The sequence below is a fragment of the Fundulus heteroclitus genome, unplaced genomic scaffold (assembly GCF_011125445.2).
Source record: "Fundulus heteroclitus isolate FHET01 unplaced genomic scaffold, MU-UCD_Fhet_4.1 scaffold_68, whole genome shotgun sequence".
Taxonomy (NCBI): domain Eukaryota; kingdom Metazoa; phylum Chordata; class Actinopteri; order Cyprinodontiformes; family Fundulidae; genus Fundulus; species Fundulus heteroclitus.
Genome location: NW_023397121.1, coordinates 515,245 through 537,210, shown reverse-complemented (window position 1 = coordinate 537,210; position 21,966 = coordinate 515,245). Strand labels below are relative to the sequence as shown.

The 21,966-nt window shown below is 49.5% G+C and overlaps 3 protein-coding genes across 7 annotated transcripts; 2 read left to right on the top strand and 1 right to left on the bottom strand.

The window, feature by feature from the left end:
- The first annotated feature begins 98 nt into the window (after positions 1 to 98).
- On the top strand, positions 99 to 7,922 carry ebpl (EBP like). 5 transcript variants are annotated; one of them, XR_004930160.1, is made up of 5 exons: positions 99 to 882; positions 2,376 to 2,445; positions 2,528 to 2,666; positions 7,504 to 7,835; positions 7,870 to 7,919. XR_004930160.1 is itself a non-coding variant. In XM_036133798.1 (5 exons), the coding sequence occupies exons 1-4, from the start codon at positions 706 to 708 to the stop codon at positions 7,778 to 7,780; spliced, it is 663 nt and encodes a 220-aa protein (XP_035989691.1). In that variant the 5' UTR covers positions 99 to 705; the 3' UTR covers positions 7,781 to 7,822; positions 7,857 to 7,922. The 5 variants fall into 5 exon arrangements, 4 of the variants coding, with proteins under 4 accessions (XP_035989691.1, XP_035989692.1, XP_035989689.1 ...); XM_036133798.1 differs by having other exon boundaries at positions 7,504 to 7,822; positions 7,857 to 7,922; XM_036133799.1 differs by having other exon boundaries at positions 7,504 to 7,807; positions 7,876 to 7,921.
- A 68-nt stretch (positions 7,923 to 7,990) lies between these two features.
- Positions 7,991 to 15,620, bottom strand: arl11 (ADP-ribosylation factor-like 11). The gene is made up of 5 exons (XM_036133803.1): positions 15,437 to 15,620; positions 14,375 to 14,440; positions 14,167 to 14,282; positions 13,917 to 14,094; positions 7,991 to 8,200 (listed from the first exon to the last, which is right to left on the bottom strand). The coding sequence occupies exons 1-5, from the start codon at positions 15,464 to 15,466 to the stop codon at positions 8,072 to 8,074; spliced, it is 519 nt and encodes a 172-aa protein (XP_035989696.1). The 5' UTR covers positions 15,467 to 15,620; the 3' UTR covers positions 7,991 to 8,071.
- Positions 15,621 to 17,979: 2,359 nt separating this feature from the next.
- On the top strand, positions 17,980 to 21,930 carry eef1b2 (eukaryotic translation elongation factor 1 beta 2). Its single transcript, XM_036133795.1, has 7 exons — positions 17,980 to 18,124; positions 19,673 to 19,795; positions 19,868 to 20,006; positions 20,088 to 20,154; positions 20,351 to 20,476; positions 21,663 to 21,730; positions 21,805 to 21,930. The coding sequence occupies exons 1-7, from the start codon at positions 18,045 to 18,047 to the stop codon at positions 21,889 to 21,891; spliced, it is 690 nt and encodes a 229-aa protein (XP_035989688.1). The 5' UTR covers positions 17,980 to 18,044; the 3' UTR covers positions 21,892 to 21,930.
- Positions 21,931 to 21,966: the final 36 nt, after the last annotated feature.

Below are 21,966 nucleotides of genomic sequence, written 5' to 3'. Positions count from 1 at the left end.
TGTGTCTGACCTCAGTTCTCTCAGGTGGAACCAGAACTAGACACTGCAGCAGCAGATGGAACCAGCTTTTAACTCGTTTCCGGTTCTACGGCGTTGGTGGAACCCTGTTTATGACGTGATGGAACCGGATCAGGTTCCAGGATGGCCCGGTTCTCCGTCTGTTCTCACAGAGCCTCTCTGACGGGTTTGTTTCCCCTGCCAGCTGTGAGCAGACGCTCGGGAACGTCCCGTCCTGTAAGATGTTCTCTGTTCTCCATAGACTCTGGTAAAGGTTCTTAGTGAGGAGACCACTGATCTAGAACAGAGAACATTAAAGTCCCACAACAGGAACCAGAGCCGTAGACGCTGGTCTGACCCCTCCTCTGGCTCACGCCTCATGTGGGAGAAGCAGGAAGTGGGACGTCTCCCCAGCAGCCAATAGCAGAGCCAGGCTGCTTCCCTCTAACCAATCAGAGAGGGTGGGTGTGTCTCTGATCGTCTCCCCACACTCAGGTCCAGAGTCTCAGTGGATCAGCTGTTGGACTGAGGCTGAATGAAGACTGAAGTTCCTCCACAGTACTCCATAGTAGACTTCATAGTACTCTATATACTTCATAGTACTCTATATACTTCATAGTACTCTATATACTTCATAGTACTCTATATACTTGATAGTACACGGTGTGGTACTGGGTGTACTTCCTGCCACGGTGTGGTACCGCCACCATGGACTCTGACGGCCTCCCCGCTCTCTCTCTCGTCTCCCTGCTGTCTCTGCTGGGCTGTGGCGTCCAGGTGTTGGCTGCTGCCTTCCTCGCTCACAGGTACGGTGGGCGGAGCTCACCTGTGGACAGGTGGATCCTGCTGTGGCTTTTCTATGATGTCATCGTCCACCTGACGCTGGTAGGAGGACTTTCTCTTCCTGTTTAGCCCTCCCTGCTGTTAACTGTTAGATCTGCACACCATTTAATCCCTACCTTCATCACTTCAGACTGACCTTTGACCTCCTGAAGGTGCGCTGTCCTGGCCTTGGGACCAATCCAGGAGTCTGTGGGGTCTTGATGGACGCACTGAGGGTTCCTTCCTTATGCAATCTAGCCTATCATGTATATACAGATAGATAGATAGATAGATAGATAGATAGATAGATAGATAGATAGATAGATAGATAGATAGACATATGATAGGCTAGAATGCAATATATAATGTATAGATTACCTTCCACTGCACTTTAATTCGGATAGCTTCAGTCCAAACTTTATTTATTCATTTTATAGTAATAGCCATCTGTACATATATTCATAGTACATGTAAACTCTGTTATAATAATCATCTGTATATTATGCTATTGTACATATCTGTAAAAACTCTATTTTTAGTAATATCCACCTGTATATTATATTCAGTACATATCCAGCTGTAAATTTAGTTCACTATAGTAGTTATCTATATATATTATATTCATAGGACAAATCTATCAGTTAATTTCTGTTTATAATAGTATCTATCTCTATATTTATTCAGTAATAACCCATATCCTGTACTGATGGAACCATTGTTTATTCTGCACTCGCTGCTATTGCACTTCTGCTTAGACCTAAACTGCATTTCGTTGCCTTGTACCTGTACCTGTGTATTGACAATAAAGTTGAATCTAATCTAATATATATAATGAAAGTTAATATTACAGTCGTTATCTCCTCCTAACCAATCACAACGCAGACCCAGGCCGTCACCAAGCTCCGCCCCCTTCAAAGAGTCCAGAGAGAACGCTTTCCTCTTTGTTTTTTAAATACCTGCAGTTTTGGTAAAAAGTTGGTTGAATAAAGTGTTTGAATTCAGTGTTTGTGTGTGTTCTGCATTTAAATCTAGATAATTAAGCAACCGCATAAAATGGCCAGGGCTGCACTTAAAATATATGTTTTGAGTTTGATAATTGATATCGATCAACATGATTTCTGTTTTATCAACACGTTTTTATCATCCAAACCTACTCTGTACTACTTCTAAAGGTCTCTGAACAGTTTGTCAGATATTTCAGGCGCTGTAGTTTGGCTCTTTGTGCCGTTTACCACAATCTGGACTGATCGTGAGGTTCTAAATGGTTTCTCAGGATAACTCAGCACCTCCGTCCGGGCCTGACCGGTTTCTTTTTAAGGCATAAACCCATGCAGTCATGGATTAAACGCATCTTAGGTACAGCTGGAGTCTTTACAGGCTTGTATTCAGACTTGACTTCATGTGTCTTCGGTTTGGATCTCTCTCTGCTGCTCATAATGAATTAAAAAGCTCCCGGGGCCCTCAGACCGGACGGGGAGGCAGCTTTAGACCCAGGAGGCGGCCATGTTGGGCTGGAGCAGCTGAGTCTAACTTTATTCTGACCGTCTTGTCCCCAGGAGGGTCCCTTCGTTTACATGTCTCTGGTGGGGACGGTGGAGACGTCTGAAGGGCCTCTGGCTGAACTCTGTGAGTCTGGCCGCCATCTTAGAGCTGCTGAGTGTTTCTGTGTGGTGCTCAGCTGAAAACGTCTCACCTGTGTCACCTGTAGGGAAGGAGTACGGTAAAGCAGACAGTCGCTGGCTGGTTTCTGACCCAACTATCGTCTCTGTGGAGATTCTGACGGTGGTCCTGGACTCTCTTCTAGCTCTGCTGCTGATACACGCAGTGCTCAACGACAAGTACTACAGGTAATACTTAGTACGCAGGTATTTGACAGCAGGTCATCAGAGTACAGCAGAACTGCTAAAGAACCACAGATGCTCCATGATGACTTTAAACATTTATCTCTAGTTTTTACCTTTTGTTTCTGCTCTTTAGTTACAGTTTGATTTCACTGATGTTTTTCCACTCTTGAATGCATGACCTGTAGTTAACTAGATCTAGACCGACTGATAGTTAACTAGACTGAACCATAGTCAACTAGACCCGGACCGACCCATAGTCAACTAGACTTGGACAGACCCGTAGTCAACTAGACTTGGACAGACCCGTAGTCAACTAGACTTGGACAGACCCGTAGTCAACTAGACTTGGACAGACCCGTAGTCAACTAGACTTGGACAGACCCGTAGTCAACTAGACTTGGACAGACCCGTAGTCAACTAGACTTGGACAGACCCGTAGTCAACTAGACTTGGACAGACCCGTAGTCAACTAGACTTGGACAGACCCGTAGTCAACTAGACTTGGACAGACCCGTAGTCAACTAGACTTGGACAGACCCGTAGTCAACTAGACTTGGACAGACCCGTAGTCAACTAGACTTGGACAGACCCGTAGTCAACTAGACTTGGACAGACCCGTAGTCAACTAGACTTGGACAGACCCGTAGTCAACTAGACTTGGACAGACCCGTAGTCAACTAGACTTGGACAGACCCGTAGTCAACTAGACTTGGACCGACCCGTAGTCAACTAGACTTGGACCGACCCGTAGTCAACTAGACTTGGACCGACCCGTAGTTAACTAGACTTGGACCGACCCGTAGTTAACTAGACTTGGACCGACCCGTAGTTAACTAGACCCGGACCGACCCGTAGTTAACTAGACCCGGACCGACCCGTAGTTAACTAGACCCGGACCGACCCATAGTTAACTAGATCTGGACCGACCCGTAGTTAACTAGACCTTGACTGAACCATAGTTAACTAGACCTTGACTGAACCATAGTTAACTAGACCTGGACCGACCTGTAGTTAACTAGACCGACCCGTAGTTAACTAGACATGGACCGACCCGTAGTTAACTAGACTTGGACCGACCCGTAGTTAACTAGACTTGGACCGACCCGTAGTTAACTAGACTTGGACCGACCCGTAGTTAACTAGACTTGGACCGACCCGTAGTTAACTAGACTTGGACCGACCCGTAGTTAACTAGACTTGGACAGACCCGTAGTTAACTAGACTTGGACAGACCTGTAGTTAACTAGACTTGGACAGACCTGTAGTTAACTAGACCGACCCGTAGTTAACTAGACCGACCCGTAGTTAACTAGACTTGGACCGACCCGTAGTTAACTAGACCTGAACCGACCCGTAGTTAACTAGACCTGAACCGACCCGTAGTTAACTAGACCCGGACCGACCCATAGTTAACTAGATCTGGACCAACCCGTAGTTAACTAGACCTTGACTGAACCATAGTTAACTAGACCTGGACCGACCTGTAGTTAACTAGACCGACCCGTAGTTAACTAGACATGGACCGACCCATAGTTAACTAGACCCGGACCGACCCATAGTTAACTAGATCTGGGCAGACCCGTAGTCAACTAGACCTGGACCGTCCCGTAGTTAACTAGACCGACCCGTAGTTAACTAGACATGGACCGACCCGTAGTTAACTAGACATGGACCGACCCGTAGTTAACTAGACTTGGACCGACCCGTAGTTAACTAGACTTGGACCGACCCGTAGTTAACTAGACCCGGACCGACCCGTAGTTAACTAGATCTGGACCGACCCGTAGTTAACTAGACCTTGACTGAACCATAGTTAACTAGACCCGGACCGACCTGTAGTTAACTAGACCGACCCGTAGTTAAGTAGACATGGACCGACCCATAGTTAACTAGACTTGGACCGACCCGTAGTTAACTAGACCCGGACCGACCCATAGTTAACTAGATCTGGGCAGACCCGTAGTCAACTAGACCTGGACCGTCCCGTAGTCAACTAGACCGACCCGTAGTTAACTAGACATGGACCGACCCATAGTTAACTAGACTTGGACCGACCCGTAGTTAACTAGACCTTGACTGAACCGTAGTTAACTAGACCCGGACCGACCTGTAGTTCACTAGACCTGGACCGTCCCGTAGTTAACTAGACCGACCCGTCCCGTAGTTAACTAGACCGACCCAGTAGTTAATAGACCTGGACCGACCCGTAGTTAACTAGACCTGGACCGACCCGTAGTTAACTAGACCTGGACCGACCCGTAGTTAACTAGACCTGGACCGACCCGTAGTTAACTAGACTTGGACCGACCCGTAGTTAACTAGACCCGGACCGACCCATAGTTAACTAGACCTGGACCGACCCGTAGTTAACTAGACCGACCCGTAATTAACTAGACCCGGACCGACCCGTAGTTAACTAGACCTGGACCGACCCATAGTTAACTAGACCTTGACCGACCCTTAGTCAACTAGACCTGGACCGTCCCGTAGTTAACTAGACCGACCCATAGTTAACTAGACCCGGACCGACCCGTAGTTAACTAGACCTGGACCGTCCCATAGTTAACTAGAATTGGACCGACCCGTAGTTAACTAGACCCGGACCGACCTGTAGTTCACTAGACCTGGACCATCCCATAGTTAACTAGAATTGGACCGACCCGTAATTAACTAGGCCCGGACCGTCCCGTAGTTAACTAGAATTGGACCGACCCGTAGTTAACTAGACCTGGACCGTCCCGTAGTTAACTAGAATTGGACCGTCCCGTAGTTAACTAGACCGACCCGTAATTAACTAGACCCGGACCGTCCTGTAGTTAACTAGACTTGGACAGACCTGTAGTTAACTAGACCGACCCGTAGTTAACTAGACTTGGACCGACCCGTAGTTAACTAGACCTGAACCGACCCGTAGTTAACTAGACCCGGACCGACCCATAGTTAACTAGATCTGGACCAACCCGTAGTTAACTAGACCTTGACTGAACCATAGTTAACTAGACCTGGACCGACCTGTAGTTAACTAGACCGACCCGTAGTTAACTAGACATGGACCGACCCGTAGTTAACTAGACCCGGACCGACCCATAGTTAACTAGATCTGGGCAGACCCGTAGTCAACTAGACCTGGACCGTCCCGTAGTTAACTAGACCGACCCGTAGTTAACTAGACATGGACCGACCCGTAGTTAACTAGACATGGACCGACCCGTAGTTAACTAGACATGGACCGACCCGTAGTTAACTAGACTTGGACCGACCCGTAGTTAACTAGACTTGGACCGACCCGTAGTTAACTAGACCCGGACCGACCCGTAGTTAACTAGACCCGGACCGACCCGTAGTTAACTAGATCTGGACCGACCCGTAGTTAACTAGACCTTGACTGAACCATAGTTAACTAGACCCGGACCGACCTGTAGTTAACTAGACCGACCCGTAGTTAAGTAGACATGGACCGACCCATAGTTAACTAGACTTGGACCGACCCGTAGTTAACTAGACCCGGACCGACCCATAGTTAACTAGATCTGGGCAGACCCGTAGTCAACTAGACCTGGACCGTCCCGTAGTCAACTAGACCGACCCGTAGTTAACTAGACATGGACCGACCCATAGTTAACTAGACTTGGACCGACCCGTAGTTAACTAGACCTTGACTGAACCGTAGTTAACTAGACCCGGACCGACCTGTAGTTCACTAGACCTGGACCGTCCCGTAGTTAACTAGACCGACCCGTCCCGTAGTTAACTAGACCGACCCGTAGTTAACTAGACCTGGACCGACCCGTAGTTAACTAGACCTGGACCGACCCGTAGTTAACTAGACCTGGACCGACCCGTAGTTAACTAGACTTGGACCGACCCGTAGTTAACTAGACCCGGACCGACCCATAGTTAACTAGACCTGGACCGACCCGTAGTTAACTAGACCGACCCGTAATTAACTAGACCCGGACCGACCCGTAGTTAACTAGACCTGGACCGACCCATAGTTAACTAGACCTTGACCGACCCTTAGTCAACTAGACCTGGACCTTCCCGTAGTTAACTAGACCGACCCATAGTTAACTAGACCCGGACCGACCCGTAGTTAACTAGACCTGGACCGTCCCATAGTTAACTAGAATTGGACCGACCCATAGTTAACTAGACCCGGACCGACCTGTAGTTCACTAGACCTGGACCATCCCATAGTTAACTAGAATTGGACCGACCCGTAATTAACTAGGCCCGGACCGTCCCGTAGTTAACTAGAATTGGACCGACCCGTAGTTAACTAGACCTGGACCGTCCCGTAGTTAACTAGAATTGGACCGTCCCGTAGTTAACTAGACCGACCCGTAATTAACTAGACCCGGACCGTCCCGTAGTTAACTAGAATTGGACCGACCCGTAGTTAACTAGACCTGGACCGACCCGTAGTTAACTAGACCTGGACCGACCCGTAGTCAACTAGACCGACCCGTAGTTAACTAGACCCGGACCGACCTGTAGTTCACTAGACCTGGACCGTCCCATAGTTAACTAGAATTGGACCGACCCGTAATTAACTAGGCCCGGACCGTCCCGTAGTTAACTAGAATTGGACCGACCCGTAGTTAACTAGACCTGGACCGTCCCGTAGTTAACTAGACCGACCCATAGTTAACTAGACCTGGACCGACCCGTAATTAACTAGGCCCGGACCGTCCCGTAGTTAACTAGAATTGGACCGACCCGTAGTTAACTAGACCTAGACCGTCCCGTAGTTAACTAGACCGACCCATAGTTAACTAGACCTGGACCGACCCTGACCGACCCGTGCCAGCCCCAGTTGACTCTGACCCATGTTTTTCAGACACTTCCTGCAGGTCACTCTGAGCGTGTGCGAGCTGTACGGCGGCTGGATGACCTTCTGTCCTGATTGGCTGCAGGGCAGTCCTCACCTGGACACGTCCAACCCGCTCTACCTCTGGCTCTACCTGGTCTTCTTTAATGGACTCTGGGTCCTGGTTCCGGTTCTGCTGCTGGTCCAGTCCTGGCTGGTCTCAGCGGCCTCCATGCGGTCAGAGACGCAGGCCCCACCCACAGGAAGCAGCTCTAGAGACGGCCCCGCCCACAGGAAGCAGCTCTAGAGACGCAGGCCCCGCCCACAGGAAGCAGCTCTAGAGACGCAGGCCCCGCCCACAGGAAGCGGCTCTAGAGACGCAGGCCCTGCCCACAGGAAGCGGCTCTAGAGACGTCACCTGGACCCGGACTGATTCTGGACGCTAAAGCTTCCTCTGTTGACCAGTACTTTCCTCGCTCTGATGCATGTAACCAATCACCGTGGGCAGACAGTGGGGTCATCACTAAAACCTTTATTAGACATTTATAAATACACCCCCCCACCCCGTCCTGCAGACCCGCCCTCCTCCTGGTTCCGCTCAGCTCCTCTTGATCAGCTTGCTGACCGACTGGAAGGCCTGGTCCAGACCCACACCCTGGGTGGCGCAGCAGGCCTGGATCTCCCACAGTCGGCCTTTGAGACTGGGCAGGTCTAGCTTGGTGGACACCTGAGGAGAAGATCAGACGTTAGTGGCTCTAGAGGAACCAGGCAGCTTCACCGGGGTTACTTTACTGGTTTACAGGTTTTATGGTGACAGCCAGCCAAGCTATGACTGGACATTCTGTGCCTTCTTCACCAGCAGACAGTCAGAAAAAATGCATTTCAGTTCCTGCATTTGAAAAACTGGCCAGAACCCAAAGAACATGGAGATCCCCTGAAGAGTCCCTGACCGCGTAGAGCCCAATGTGACTGTATCCTCCCATAAGGCCCGTAAAAGCTACATGGTTCCTAGAGCTTTGGGAGAACCGTGAGGTTCTCCAGACTTGGAATGAGCCAGAGGCCTCCAGCCCAGAGCTGTGGGTCTGCTGATGTTTCCTGGTGTTTCTTCACCAGATCTTCTCTCTCCCATGGTCCATTCAAGTCTAAACCCCAGTTTTCTGCAGAAACAACTAAAAAATTAATAAATTTCTGTTCAGATGATCTAATGTGACCAGAATCTTATTTAGCACCACATAACTAACATCCTGGAGCACTTTAGAGTCATTTTACTTTTATATATTAGTTTTATTAAGTGATCAAACAATCATTTCTGCAAAGATGCTGCAATCTAATACAGACGAATTGGTATCTGACTGATGGCAACTCTGGGAAACCTTTTCTGTATTTCACAGCTTTTTAACTTTTTTACTTTGACTCGTTTATGGCAGCGCTGTGCAGCCTCTGCTAAACGGAGAAGCTCCAGGAACTTTGAGTAACCAAGTGAGACAGAACATGGGGAGTTAAAATGCTGCATTACGCTTTTTCCAACACTCGTGTAAAGTGACACAAAATTTTGCTCAAATTCTGTAATTTTCCTTACAGATGTTTAGCATGGAGCCTTAAAAAGTTATCAAACTTGACCCTAGAGATGTTGAAGGAGCCAAAATGTGACCACGCTGGTAGGAGTGTGGACTATGCGATGGATGGAGGGAGAAGGCAACTCTGCGACACTGAGGAAGACTCGAGTGGAGGATAAATATGAAACGAGTGAGGCTGAAGTCATCCTTCCGTGATAAGCGAGAGGAGGATCAGCTGGTGGATCTGAAGGAGCAACCAAGAGAAAGTGGCTCAATGCTCGCTAGCTTGGCAAAGGCGGTCCAGTTTGACGCAGAACAGGTTCAAGAATCGAAAAAGAAAGTGAAAAAGTCAGAAGAACAGAGTGTTTGTTTGAAGAAAGACGTTTCCCAGTTAAGAGTCCAGGAGCAAGAAAGGATGAGATGGTGTCTCTGCTCTGTCTTCTCTACCATAGAAAGTACTCCTGGGTCAATGTGAGCTTCTGTGCTTTCTGTGTCTCTGCTCTGTCTTCTCTACCATAGAAAGTACTCCTGGGTCAATGTGAGCTTCTGAGCTTTCTGTGTCTCTGCTCTGTCTTCTCTAACATAGAAAGTACTCCTGGGTCAATGTGAGCTTCTGTGCTTTCTGTGTCTCTGCTCTGTCTTCTCTACCATAGAAAGTACTCCTGGGTCAATGTGAGCTTCTGTGCTTTCTGCGTCTCTGTTCTGTCTTCTCTACCATAGAAAGTACTCCTGGGTCAATGTGAGCTTCTGTGCTTTCTGTGTCTCTGCTCTGTCTTCTCTACCATAGAAAGTACTCCTGGGTCAATGTGAGCTTCTGAGCTTTCTGTGTCTCTGCTCTGTCTTCTCTAACATAGAAAGTACTCCTGGGTCAATGTGAGCTTCTGTGCTTTCTGTGTCTCTGCTCTGTCTTCTCTACCATAGAAAGTACTCCTGGGTCAATGTGAGCTTCTGTGCTTTCTGCGTCTCTGTTCTGTCTTCTCTACCATAGAAAGTACTCCTGGGTCAATGTGAGCTTCTGTGCTTTCTGTGTCTCTGCTCTGTCTTCTCTACCATAGAAAGTACTCCTGGGTCAATGTGAGCTTCTGAGCTTTCTGTGTCTCTGCTCTGTCTTCTCTACCATAGAAAGTACTCCTGGGTCAATGTGAGCTTCTGTGCTTTCTGTGTCTCTGCTCTGTCTTCTCTACCATAGAAAGTACTCCTGGGTCAATGTGAGCTTCTGTGCTTTCTGTGTCTCTGCTCTGTCTTCTCTAACATAGAAAGTACTCCTGGGTCAATGTGAGCTTCTGTGCTTTCTGTGTCTCTGCTCTGTCTTCTCTAACATAGAAAGTACTCCTGGGTCAATGTGAGCTTCTGAGCTTTCTGTGTCTCTGCTCTGTCTTCTCTAAGCCCCAGTGGGTGGAGGCAGATGAGCGTTCACACTGAGCCTGGTTCTGGTTCTGCTGGAGGTTCTCCTCCCTGTTAAAGGGGAGTTTTCCTCTCCACTGTCGCTTCATGCATGCTCAGTATGAGGGATTGCTGCAAAGCCATCAACAATGCAGACGACTGTCCACTGTGGCTCTACGCTCTTTCAGGAGGAGTGAATGCTGCTTCTTATAATTCTTATAAAGCATTTGATTCTCTGGGAGATGCTGAAAACGGTACACCATAATAATACGGTCTGTTAATAATAATAGCTGTGCCGCTTTCTTCATCTCGCCTACCATGAGGTCTGAATAGTGTCGGCTCCCGTTGCTCCACAGCTTCATAACATTAACAACAACGAGGAGAGATGCCGGCCAGCATCTTCAGTTTTTTCTTTTTAAGTTGTTTTTTTAGCAAAACTTTCAACACTTGCAGAAACCATAACATTCACCATTACTTGGTAAACAGCGCTGCTGTGACGTCTCTATCTGCACACGCTTAGCGGCCCTGAACCCTTCAGACAGCAGAACCACGGCTTTAACAGTGATATGAACGACCGCATAAAACAAAAAACTAACAGATTTCAGCATAAAATCAGAATGGAGCATCCAGAGCTGCAGGATGAACCAAGTTCAGTCAAACACAGAACGTTGGGGTCTGAGAATTTAAACACTTGTTGGGTGAGATCCAGTTCTTCACTTAGGGACAGATCTCTAAAGAACATTAAACTCTCTCCACTTTCTGACTCTACCGGGTTGTTTAACTTAGAAAATCAAATCACTTTTAGTAAACTTTCTTATGCTTAAATTCTTCATTCGTATATGTAGATATTTAAAAGCCAAGCCCACGTTTAATCATTGTAAAAAAAAACGACAGATTTCTATTCCAAGTCTCCGAGATGGTTAAAAACATGAAATTATATGAATTGTATGATGTGAGAATTCCCTTTGTCTAATTTTATACACGCCAAGTGCGTAAATATGTGATGTTCCATGTCCCAATGGTGCTGGAATGGCTTTTATTCATTTACTGCTGTTTTATTGAATTTGCTCCTATGCTTGAAAGACAGTCATTAATCTGAGCTGAGGAGGTGATTTTAGATATATTTACTGTTTGCCAGATTTTCTTCTGTATCTTGTAGCAAAATATAGCAGGCTGAGCATACAATGGATGTAGTGATTCCCTGCTATCAGGAACACCAAGACTCAGAGTATGTCGCCACCTGCTGCTCAGACTGAGGTATCACTGCAGCTCACTGCTTTCCTGAAACCTTTGATCTGGATAACTAGCTGGACTTCACTGCATTCTTAGACACCTGGAACCTAACCAGGACCCGGTTAGGCTTAGGCTATTCAATTCAATTCAATTTTATTTATATAGCGCCAAATCATGAAACATGTCATCTCAAGGCACTTTACAAAGTCAAGTTCAATCATATTATACAGATTGGGTCAGATTATACAGATTGGTCAAAAATGTCCTATATAAGGAAACCAGTTGATTGCATCAAAGTCCCGACAAGCAGCATTCACTCCTGGGGAACCGTAGAGCCACAGGGACAGTCGTCTGCATTGTACATGGCTTTGCTGCAATCCCTCATACTGAGCATCCATGAAGCGACAGTGGGAAGAAAAACCACCCATTAAGCCGGGCGTACACTGTACGAGTTTTTCAGTCGTGGTACTTATATACATCTCAAACTGTGCGACGGAACCGCGGGGTTTAAAAAGTTCACCGCTCACGATCTGTGCGGCGCGACGCTCGGACGAGACCGGACTGCTCACACTGTACGTCGTGTCCCCTCTGGGACCGCTCGCTGTGGTGGCAGAGGCAGGCGAGCGACGGTGGGTGACAGGGACCCAGAGCCGGGGGTCAAGCCCAGCTCTGGCGAGGCCCGCAGGAGGCACCGGGCGTCAGGGGAACGGAGGGGAGAGAGGAGGGACGAGACGCACCGGCGGCCGCGCGGCACGGCAGGTCCGGCACGCACCCCCCCGCCCCCGCGAGCGGAGGAGTGCCGAAACAGGCGGCTAGCGCGTTGCGCGGACCGCGGAGGAGTGCCGAAACAGGCGGCCAGCGCGTTGCGCGGACCGGACGGCTCGCCCTCCCCAACACCGGCCGGAGGTTGCTTCAGGGACGCCCGCTTCCCTCCCTCCGCTGGCGGGGACGGAGAGGAGGGGAGGGCGCCCCCTCGTAGCTCTGCTTGAACAGCAGGATGCGCTCACGAAAACCTCACGACAGCCGACTGAATTTCAAACATGTTTGATTTTCACCGATCGTCCGATTCCTGATCTGGAGGTAGTCGTGAGAAGCCATCCCCCCTCCTCCCCCCTCTACGATCAAGCTGAAATTCGGCCCGATTCAAAAAATGCTCGCACGACTGAAGAATCGGCCCGAAAAGGGGAAAAACTCATACAGTGTACGCCTGGCTTTAACGGGAAGGAAAAACCTCCAGCAGAACCGGGCTCAGTATGAACGGTCATCTGCCTCGACCCACTGGGGTTACAGAAGACAGAGCAGAGACACAACAAGACCGACAAAAAAGCACAGAAGCACACAGGCTAGGACCAGGAACTAACCAGTATCCGGTTAGCCTCAGTCTAGGACCAGGAATTAACCAGGACCGGGTCCTAACCAGGCCAAGACTCTCACCAGGCCAAGACTCTCACCAGGCCAAGACTCTCACCAGGCCAAGACTCTCACCAGGCCAAGACTCTCACCAGGCCAAGACTCTCACCAGGCCAAGACTCTCACCAGGCCAAGACTCTCACCAGGCCAAGACTCTCACCAGGCCAAGACTCTCACCAGGCCAAGACTCTCACCAGGCCAAGACTCTCACCAGGCCAAGACTCTCACCAGGCCAAGACTCTCACCAGGCCAAGACTCTCACCAGGCCAAGACTCTCACCAGGCCAAGACTCTCACCAGGCCAAGACTCTCACCAGGACAGACTCTCACCAGGACAGACTCTCACCAGGACAGACTCTCACCAGGACAGACTCTCACCAGGACAGACTCTCACCGGGCCAGACTCTCACTAGGCCAGACTCTCACCAGGACAGACTCTCACCAGGACAGACTCTCACCAGGACAGACTCTCACTAGGACAGACTCTCACCGGGCCAGACTCTCACTAGACCAGACTCTCACTAGACCAGACTCTCACTAGACCAGACTCTCACTAGACCAGACTCTCACTAGACCAGACTCTCACTAGACCAGACTCTCACCAGGCCAGACTCTCACTAGGCCAGACTCTCACCGGGACAGACTCTCACCGGGACAGACTCTCACCGGGCCAGACTCTCACCGGGACAGACTCTCACCAGGCCAGACCCTTACTAGGCCAGACTCTGACTAGGCGTGTGTCTGTAGGGCTGGGCCCATTTAACCTGATATTTCTGTATATAAACTGGCTGTGGTGGTTTAGTGAAGGCCAAAACGTTGGTGTGCTTCACTGCCAGTGTTCCTCTGTCTGAGGTGTTCCTACCTCCCGTATGGTCATTGTGTTGGGCAGATCCTTCTTGTTGGCCAGAACCATCAGAGGAACTCCTCGCAGCCTCTCGTCACTGAGGATGCTCTTCAGAGCCTTCTGGGCCTCTGGCATGCGAGCTGCATCACTGCTGTCCACCACAAACACCAGCGCCTTGCACTCGTCCAGGTAGTACCTGCAGGACCAACAGGTGTGTTTTCCTTTGCTCGGTTGGGTGTTGGGGGACGGCTAGGGTTCCTTTACTCACTTCCAGTTGGCTCTCATGCTCTTCTGTCCTCCAACGTCCCACACCGTCAGAGACATGTTCTTATTCAGCTCCAGATTTCCCACATTGAAGCCCACGGTGGGTGACGTGTTCACCCTCTGAGGAGGTAAACACTCATGAGAACACCTGAGGAGACCCAGCTCACGCCAGGTGGCAACATCGAACACATACCTTCATTCAGGACACTCACCTCTCCTGTGAGTAGCCGCGCCAACAGAGTGGACTTTCCTGCAGAGTCCAGACCCATGAGGATCACCTGGACACAGGTGGACAGGTAACGGCTTAACGTACAGTCTTTCTGCTAGTTCTGAAGAAGTACAGGTTCTGAATCTGTTCAGGACCCCAGAGCTGGTTTCTAGGAGGCTTAAGCCAGGACCGGTACCGGCATCAGGGGAGTTCTTCGTTAAGGATCAGATATTCTCATCTGAACAAGGTGCTGTTACATCAGAGAACATCTGACACACCTTAGAGCAGTTTCCTGTGACATCAGTCAGACTGCATCAGAGTCTTCAGCTGATTCAAAATGCTGCGGCAAGAGTTCTGATGAAAATCAACCAGAGGGATCATATTTCTCCTGTTTTAGCTTCCCTTCATTGGCTTCCTGTTAAATCAAGAATAGATTTTAAAATTCTCCTTCTAACGTATAAAGCCCTTAATAATCAAGCTCCACCATATATCAGAGCTCTGATTACCCCGTATGTTCCTAACAGAGCACTTCGCTCTCAGACTGCAGGTCTGCTGGTGGTTCCTAGAGTCTCTAAAAGTAGAATGGGAGGCAGATCCTTTAGCTATCAGGCTCCTCTCCTGTGGAACCAACTCCCAGTTTTGGTCCGTGAGGCAGACACCCCGTCTACTTTTAAGACTAGGCTTAAAACTTTCCTTTGTGACAAAGCTTCTAGTCATATAAGTTAAAGAGAATTTAAATTATGTTGTTGATTTAACAGGAAGCCAATGAAGAGAAGCTAAAACAGGAGAAATATCCATCCATCCATTTTCTATGATCCCTCTGGTGGATTTTCATCAGAACTCTTGCTGCAGCATTTTGGATCAGCTGAATCTACGGTTCAGGTTCCTCTGAAAAGGACTCCTGAATCCAGGTCAGATGTAAACCCTGATAATGGAACCGGATCATAACCTTTCCAGACAGAACCAGCATGGTTCCAGACACTGATTGATCCAAGCTGGAAGCAATAATCAGCTGATCAGTGAGGTGCTCCAGTAAGAATAAAAACAAGGAAATGAAGGAACTCACCTGCGGAGCGGTGGAACTGCTCTGACCCATCGCTCTTCTGCTCCAGATGCAGTCTGACTGATCTCACAGGAAACGCAGGTGTAGCAGACCTTCTCTGATGCAGAGCCAATAGCAGCTCTCACAGCTGGCCATGTGATCACCAGGCCGGTCTGACTGCATTCTTGCTCTGCCGGCTCAGACACGCCTGACAGGACAGAAGAGCCAGCGCCAGGTGAGGACAGGTGTGCAGGAAGTCATGTGACCATGATGAACTGATAATCATGGAAATCAGGTGGTTAAAGAAACACTCTTTACCTCCATGTTCAGCTTGATTCTCCCTAAGAACATCATCAGAAATAATGTTTAACTCAGTTTAACCCAGTTATCTTAGTTGTTTATCCCACTGTAACCAATTTTATCCTAGTTTAACCCTGGTTATCCTGATTTAACCCAGTTTGTCTGAGCATAACCCAGTTAACCTAGTTGTTTATCCCAGTTTATCCTAATTTATACCGGATTATCCTACTTTAATGCAGTTTCTCCTTGTTTATCTAGGTTTATCCTACTTTACCCTGATTTATTCCAGTTTATCTTACTTGTTTATCCCACATTAAACCCATTTTATACCTACTTAACTCAGTTTAACTCAGTTTATTCTACTTTAACTAAGTTCATGGGTTTAACCTAGTTTAAACCCTTTTATCCTGCTTTAACTCTGTTTATTCTAGTTTATGACAATTTATCCTATTTTAACCTAGTTTATCCTAGTTGTTTATCCCAGTTTAAACCCATTTCATCCTGCTTTACCTTAGTTTATCCTAGTTTAATCCAGTTTATCTGATTTTAACCCATTTTATCCTAGTTGTTCATCCCAGTTAAACCCATTTTATCCCGCATCACCTTAGTTTATCCTACTTTAACCCTTTTTATCCTGATTTAATCCAATTTATCCTACTTCAACCCAGTTTTTCCCGCTTTACCTTAGTTTATCCTAGTTTAACGCAGTTTATCTGAGTTTAACCCAGTTTATCCTATTTGTTTATCCCACATTAAACCCATTATATACTTATTTAACTCAGTTTATCCTAGTTTATCCCAGATTAAACCCATTTATCCTGCTTTAACCCTGTTTATCCCGATTTTACCTTAGTTTATCCTAGTTTAACCCATTTTATCTGAGTTTAACCCAGTTTGTCCTAGTTGTTTATTCCAGATTACACCAATTATATCTCAATTTAACTCAGTTTACCCCAGTTTTTCCTAGTTTATCCCATTTAAAACCATTTTATCCCGCTTTAACTCAGTTTATCCTAGTTTATCCCAGTTAATCCCACTTTACCCCCGGTGGTGCTGAGCAGGGAGGGAGTAACAGTGATGGAGGAGGATCAAGGGGAGCAGGAGGGAGCAGAGAAATGGGGAGGGGGAATCTAACCGGCAGCCAGCAGAGCTGCAGTAGGACGGGGGTGATGAAATGAGGGGTTCTGGTAAAAGGAGGAGCAGCTGAAACCTGAACCATCTGTAGCTTATGGGGGTGACATCAGCTACAACATAATTTATTTATTTTATTTATTTGAATTAGGATAATGCACATTCATCAACATGTCAGCATAAAGCATTAATGTAAATATGCCAGATAAGCTACAACCTGCAAATATGCAGATATAAATCTACAAAGACACGTAATGGCGGGTCCCACCCACAGGAAAACTACTTCTTCCCCCGCTTCCATGACACAATGGATGAATCTCTGAGCAATTCTTTATTCAGCTCCACACTGCTGAGGCGGTCTGTGGCCGAGGGGGGGGGGGGGGGGGGGTGTAGTCCATGTTCTGGTCTCTGAGGGGGGGCTTGAAGCTGTGAGTCCAGCACTATTGACTGATGGATACTTTCCGCTCCTCTCAGAGACGGGCAGTTTTTCCTTCCACTTAACTTTCCCCCCAGTCAGCCTGGATCCAGCAGCTTCTCCTGCACTGACCTGCTGGTGCTGATGGCTGCAGATGTTGCTGTCTGCAGATGTTATTGTCTGCAGAAGGTAATATCTACAGATGTTGATGTCTGCAGATGTTGATGTCTGCAGATGTTGATGTCTGCAGATGATAATATCTGCAGATGATAATATCTGCAGATGTTGGTGTCTGTAGATGTTGATGTCTGCAGACAATAACATCTGCAGATGATAATATCTACAGATGTTGATGTTTGCAGATGTTGCTGTCTGCAGATGTTATTGTCTGAAGATGTTAAAGTGTGCAGATGATAATATCTGCAGATGTTGATGTCTGCAGATGTTGGTGTCTGCAGATGATAATATCTACAGATGTTATTGTCTGCAGATGTTGCTGGTCTCCCAGGCTTCATGGCGGACCTTAGAGGAACGTTTCTGCAGCAGCCGTTCTTACTGGAACTGATTCATTATCTATAATAAACATTAATGTGAAAGCTTCACTCTCTGAACTGGGCTGACCTAACGCTCCTGCTCCCAGGGACCCCGCCGGACTCCTGAAGGAGGAGGAGCAGGGGCCGCTGAGGAGGAGTCAGCGTCCGCCTATAAATCCTCCTCCCCCCGCCTCCTCCTTCCTTCTTCCTCCGGCTCTCCTTCGCGCTCCTTCCCCGGATCCTCAGCGCCATCATGGGCTTCGGTGACCTGAAAGCAGCCTCCGGACTCAAGGTCCTCAACGACTTCCTGTCGGACCGCAGCTACATCGAAGGGTCAGTGTGAAGGAGGCGGCTAGGAGCGGCTAGAAGCGGCTAGGAGCGGCAGCCTCTCCGGTCCGGACGGCTGCTCAGACCGGTGAGGCTGCCGCCATCTTGGCTCCGCTGCTAGCTCCTAGCTGCTAGCTAGCTAGCGGCTAGCGGCCTTTCCCCGCTAAATGAGCGCAGCTGGAGCCACATGGCGGAGTGGGGGGGTCCGGGTTCGGTGTAAAAACGTCTCAGCAGCAGGTGGGTGGCCGGACTCCAGAGTTTAGGAGAAGTTATCGGGTTTTATTTCGGTTTAATGAGGCGCGCTGCTCGGTCACATGGTGCTAACAGCGCTTCTGCGGCTGCGCAGTGGCAGACACGGCTGGTGCAGTTCAAGACGGTCCACGCGGGACCAGAACCCGGTTCTGGTTAGAGGTTCTGGACTGCTGCGGGATTCAGGGGTTTAATTTGACTGAGAGTGGACCAGGTCCGGATCTGAGCCATCAGAACCTGCTCTGGAGCGGGGTCTGGTTCTGGGGGGTTCTAGGTCCGGTCTGAGGTGTTCTGGGGGGTTCTAGGTCCGGTCTGAGGTGTTCTGGGGGGTTCTATGTCCGGTCTGAGGGGTCTGGGGGGGGGGGGGGGGGTCTAGGTCCGGTCTGAGGGGGTTCTGGGGGGTCTAGGTCCGGTCTGAGGGGGTCTAGGTCTGGTTCTTTTGGGGTTCTAGGGGGGTTCTAGGTGCGGTCTGAGGGAGTTCTGGGTCTAGGTCTGGTTCTTGGGGGGGGGGGGTCTAGGTCTGGTTCTTGGGGGTTCTAGGGGGGGTCTAGGTGCAGTCTGAGGGGGTTCTGGTTCTGGGGGGTTCTAGGTCCGGTCTGAGGGGGTTCTGGGGGGTTCTAGGTCCGGTCTGAGGGGTTCTGGGTCTATGTCTGGTTCTGGGGGGTTCTAGGTCCGGTCTGAGGGGTTCTGGGGGGTTCTAGGTCCGGTCTGAGGGGGTTCTGGGTCTAGGTCTGGTTCTTGGGGGTCTGAGGGGGTCTAGGTCTGGTTTTTGGGGGTTCTAGTGGGGGGTCTAGGTGCAGTCTGAGGGGGTTCTGGGTCTAGGTCTGGTTCTTAGGGGTTCTAAGGGGGTCTAGGAGCGGTCTGAGGGGGTTCTGGGTCTAGGTCTAATTTTTGGGGGTCTGAGGGGGTCTAGGTCTGGTTCTAGGGGGTTCTAGGTGCGGTCTCGGCCCCTGAGCCTAACCCTCATTACCCTGTCGTCCACAGCTTCGTCCCGTCCCAGGCAGACGGTCTGAGGGGGTTCTGGGTCTAGGTCTGGTTCTTGTGGGTCTTGGTGCGGTCTGAGGGGGTCTAGGTCTGGTTTTTGGTGGTCTAGGGGGGTCTAGGTCTGGTTTTTGGGGGTTCTAGTGGTGGTTCTAGGTGCGGTCTCGGCCCCTGAGCCTAACCCTCATTACCCTGTCGTCCACAGCTTCGTCCCGTCCCAGGCAGACGGTCTGAGGGGGTTCTGGGTCTAGGTCTGGTTCTAGTGGGGGGTCTAGGAGCGGTCTCGGTTCCTGAGCCTAACCCTCATTACCCTGTCGTCCACAGCTTCGTCCCGTCCCAGGCGGACGTGGCGGTCTTTGAGGTCCTGTCGGCTCCGCCCCCAGCAGACCTGTGCCACGCCCTGCGCTGGTACAACCACATCAGGTCCTACCAGAGCCAGAAGGGCAGGTGAGCTCACGCCGACGTGGGGTCCCAGGTGGACTGCGGCGCGCTAAGCACACCTGTCTTCCTGTCCGGCAGCCTCCCAGGTGTGAAGAAAGCGCTGGGCCAGTACGGCCCCGCCGGAGTGGCCGACACCACCTCAGGCTCCGCCCCCGCCGCCAGCAAAGACGACGACGATGACGACGACGACATCGACCTCTTTGGTTCTGATGAGGAGGTGAGCGTGTTGTGATGTCACGGTGATGTCACGGTGATGTCACAGCTCGTGTGGCGTCTGACCCTGGTGTCTCTCTGTCAGGAAGACGCCGAGGCCGCCAAGCTGAAGGAGCAGCGCCTGGCCGAGTACGCAGCCAAGAAGGCCAAGAGTAAGTCGACCAATCACAGGCCAGGCTGCTGGTCACATGACCCACACACACACTACCTGACTCTGAATGATGAGTACCCAATCACCATCTTTCGGCTGACTGCCTGATGGACACCGGCTTTACCTGACGAGTCTCCACCAATCCCGGAGCAGCGTGGTGTGGTTTCCGTGGTAACTGACGGCTGTCTCTCTCTCAGAGCCCGCCCTCATCGCCAAGTCTTCGCTCCTATTGGACGTGAAGCCGTGGGACGACGAGACGGACATGGCCAAGCTGGAGGAGTGCGTCCGCAGCATCGAGCTGGACGGGCTGGTCTGGGGACAGTGTAAGAGTACTACACTCAATACTACTCAGTACTACACATAGTACTACACATAGTACTACACATAGTACTACACATAGTACTACACATAGTACTACACGCTCAGTACTACACGCTCAGTACTACACGCAGTACTACTCAGTACTACACATAGTACATAGTACTACATACAGTACATACACGCTCAATACTACTCAGTACTACACGCTCAATACTACTCAGTACTACACGCTCAATACTACTCAGTACTACACGCTCAATACTACTCAGTACTACACGCTCAATACTATACTCAGTACTACACGCTCAATACTATACTCAGTACTACACGCTCAATACTATACTCAGTACTACACGCTCAGTACTACTCAGTACTACACGCTCAATACTACACATAGTACTACTCAGTACTACACATAGTACTACTCAGGACTACACGCTCAGTACTATTCAGGACTACACGCTCAGTACTATTCAGGACTACACGCTCAGTACTATTCAGGACTACACGCTCAGTACTATTCAGGACTACACGCTCAGTACTATTCAGGACTACACGCTCAGTACTATTCAGGACTACACGCTCAGTACTACTCAGGACTACACGCTCAGTACTATTCAGGACTACAGGCAGTACTACACACAGTACTATTCAGTACTATACTCAGTACTACAGACGTTACAGTCTAGTTAGCCAGCTGTTCACCAGGCCTCTGCAGCGCTGATGATCCCTTCACCACTTAATACCACACGCTCAGTACTATACTCAGTACTACTCAGTACTACAGGCATTACTACACTTAATACTGCACGCAGTACTATACTCAGTACTACAGGCAGTACTACAGACAGTACTACAGACGTTACAGTCTAGTTAGCCAGCTGTGCACCAGGCCTCTGCAGCGCTGATGATCCCTTCACCACTTAATAACACACGCTCAGTACTATACTCAGTACTATACTCAGTACTATACTCAGTACTACAGGCAGTACTTTAGGTGTTACGGTCCTGGTCTACCTGGTATAGCTCTCACCTGTGCACCAGGCCTCTGCAGCGCTGATGATCCTCTCACCATCTTTCGGCTGATTGCTGATGGACACTCTCTGGTCTGACCGCTGCAGACGGCCGTGGAGCCGGCGGTCCTGCAGGTCCAGCTCAGAGCTAACCGTGTCTTTGTCCTGTCTGCAGCCAAACTGGTCCCTGTGGGTTACGGCATCAAGAAGCTTCAGATCAGCTGCGTGGTGGAAGACGACAAGGTGACGTACCTGCAGCCCGTCTGCCGGCTGGCTACCTGTCCTCTGACCTCTGACCCCGGTGCTTTGTGTTCCAGGTGGGCACAGACATCCTGGAGGAGAAGATCACAGCCTTCGAGGACCACGTCCAGTCCATGGATGTGGCAGCTTTCAACAAGATCTGACTTCTGATGTTTAATAAAGAGCACTTGTTACCAAACTGACTGCTGTCCACTCGTTCTCTGCTCATTCTGCCATCT

Excerpts from the sequence above, each read along its gene's own strand:
- eef1b2 (XM_036133795.1), top strand. The coding sequence starts at position 18,045 with ATGGGCTTCGGTGACCTGAAAGCAGCCTCCGGACTCAAGGTCCTCAAC. Across the intron at positions 19,796-19,867 it reads TACCAGAGCCAGAAGGGCAG|CCTCCCAGGTGTGAAGAAAG; the intron begins GTGAGCTCACGC and ends CCTGTCCGGCAG. Across the intron at positions 21,731-21,804 it reads GCGTGGTGGAAGACGACAAG|GTGGGCACAGACATCCTGGA; the intron begins GTGACGTACCTG and ends TTTGTGTTCCAG.
- ebpl (XM_036133796.1), top strand. The coding sequence starts at position 706 with ATGGACTCTGACGGCCTCCCCGCTCTCTCTCTCGTCTCCCTGCTGTCT. Across the intron at positions 2,667-7,503 it reads CTCAACGACAAGTACTACAG|ACACTTCCTGCAGGTCACTC; the intron begins GTAATACTTAGT and ends CATGTTTTTCAG. Across the intron at positions 7,724-7,788 it reads CCATGCGGTCAGAGACGCAG|GCCCCGCCCACAGGAAGCAG; the intron begins GCCCCACCCACA and ends CTAGAGACGCAG.
- arl11 (XM_036133803.1), bottom strand. The coding sequence starts at position 15,466 with ATGGGTCAGAGCAGTTCCACCGCTCCGCAG. Across the intron at positions 14,095-14,166 it reads AGCATGAGAGCCAACTGGAA|GTACTACCTGGACGAGTGCA; the intron begins GTGAGTAAAGGA and ends TTGGTCCTGCAG. Across the intron at positions 8,201-13,916 it reads ACACAATGACCATACGGGAG|GTGTCCACCAAGCTAGACCT; the intron begins GTAGGAACACCT and ends TCTTCTCCTCAG.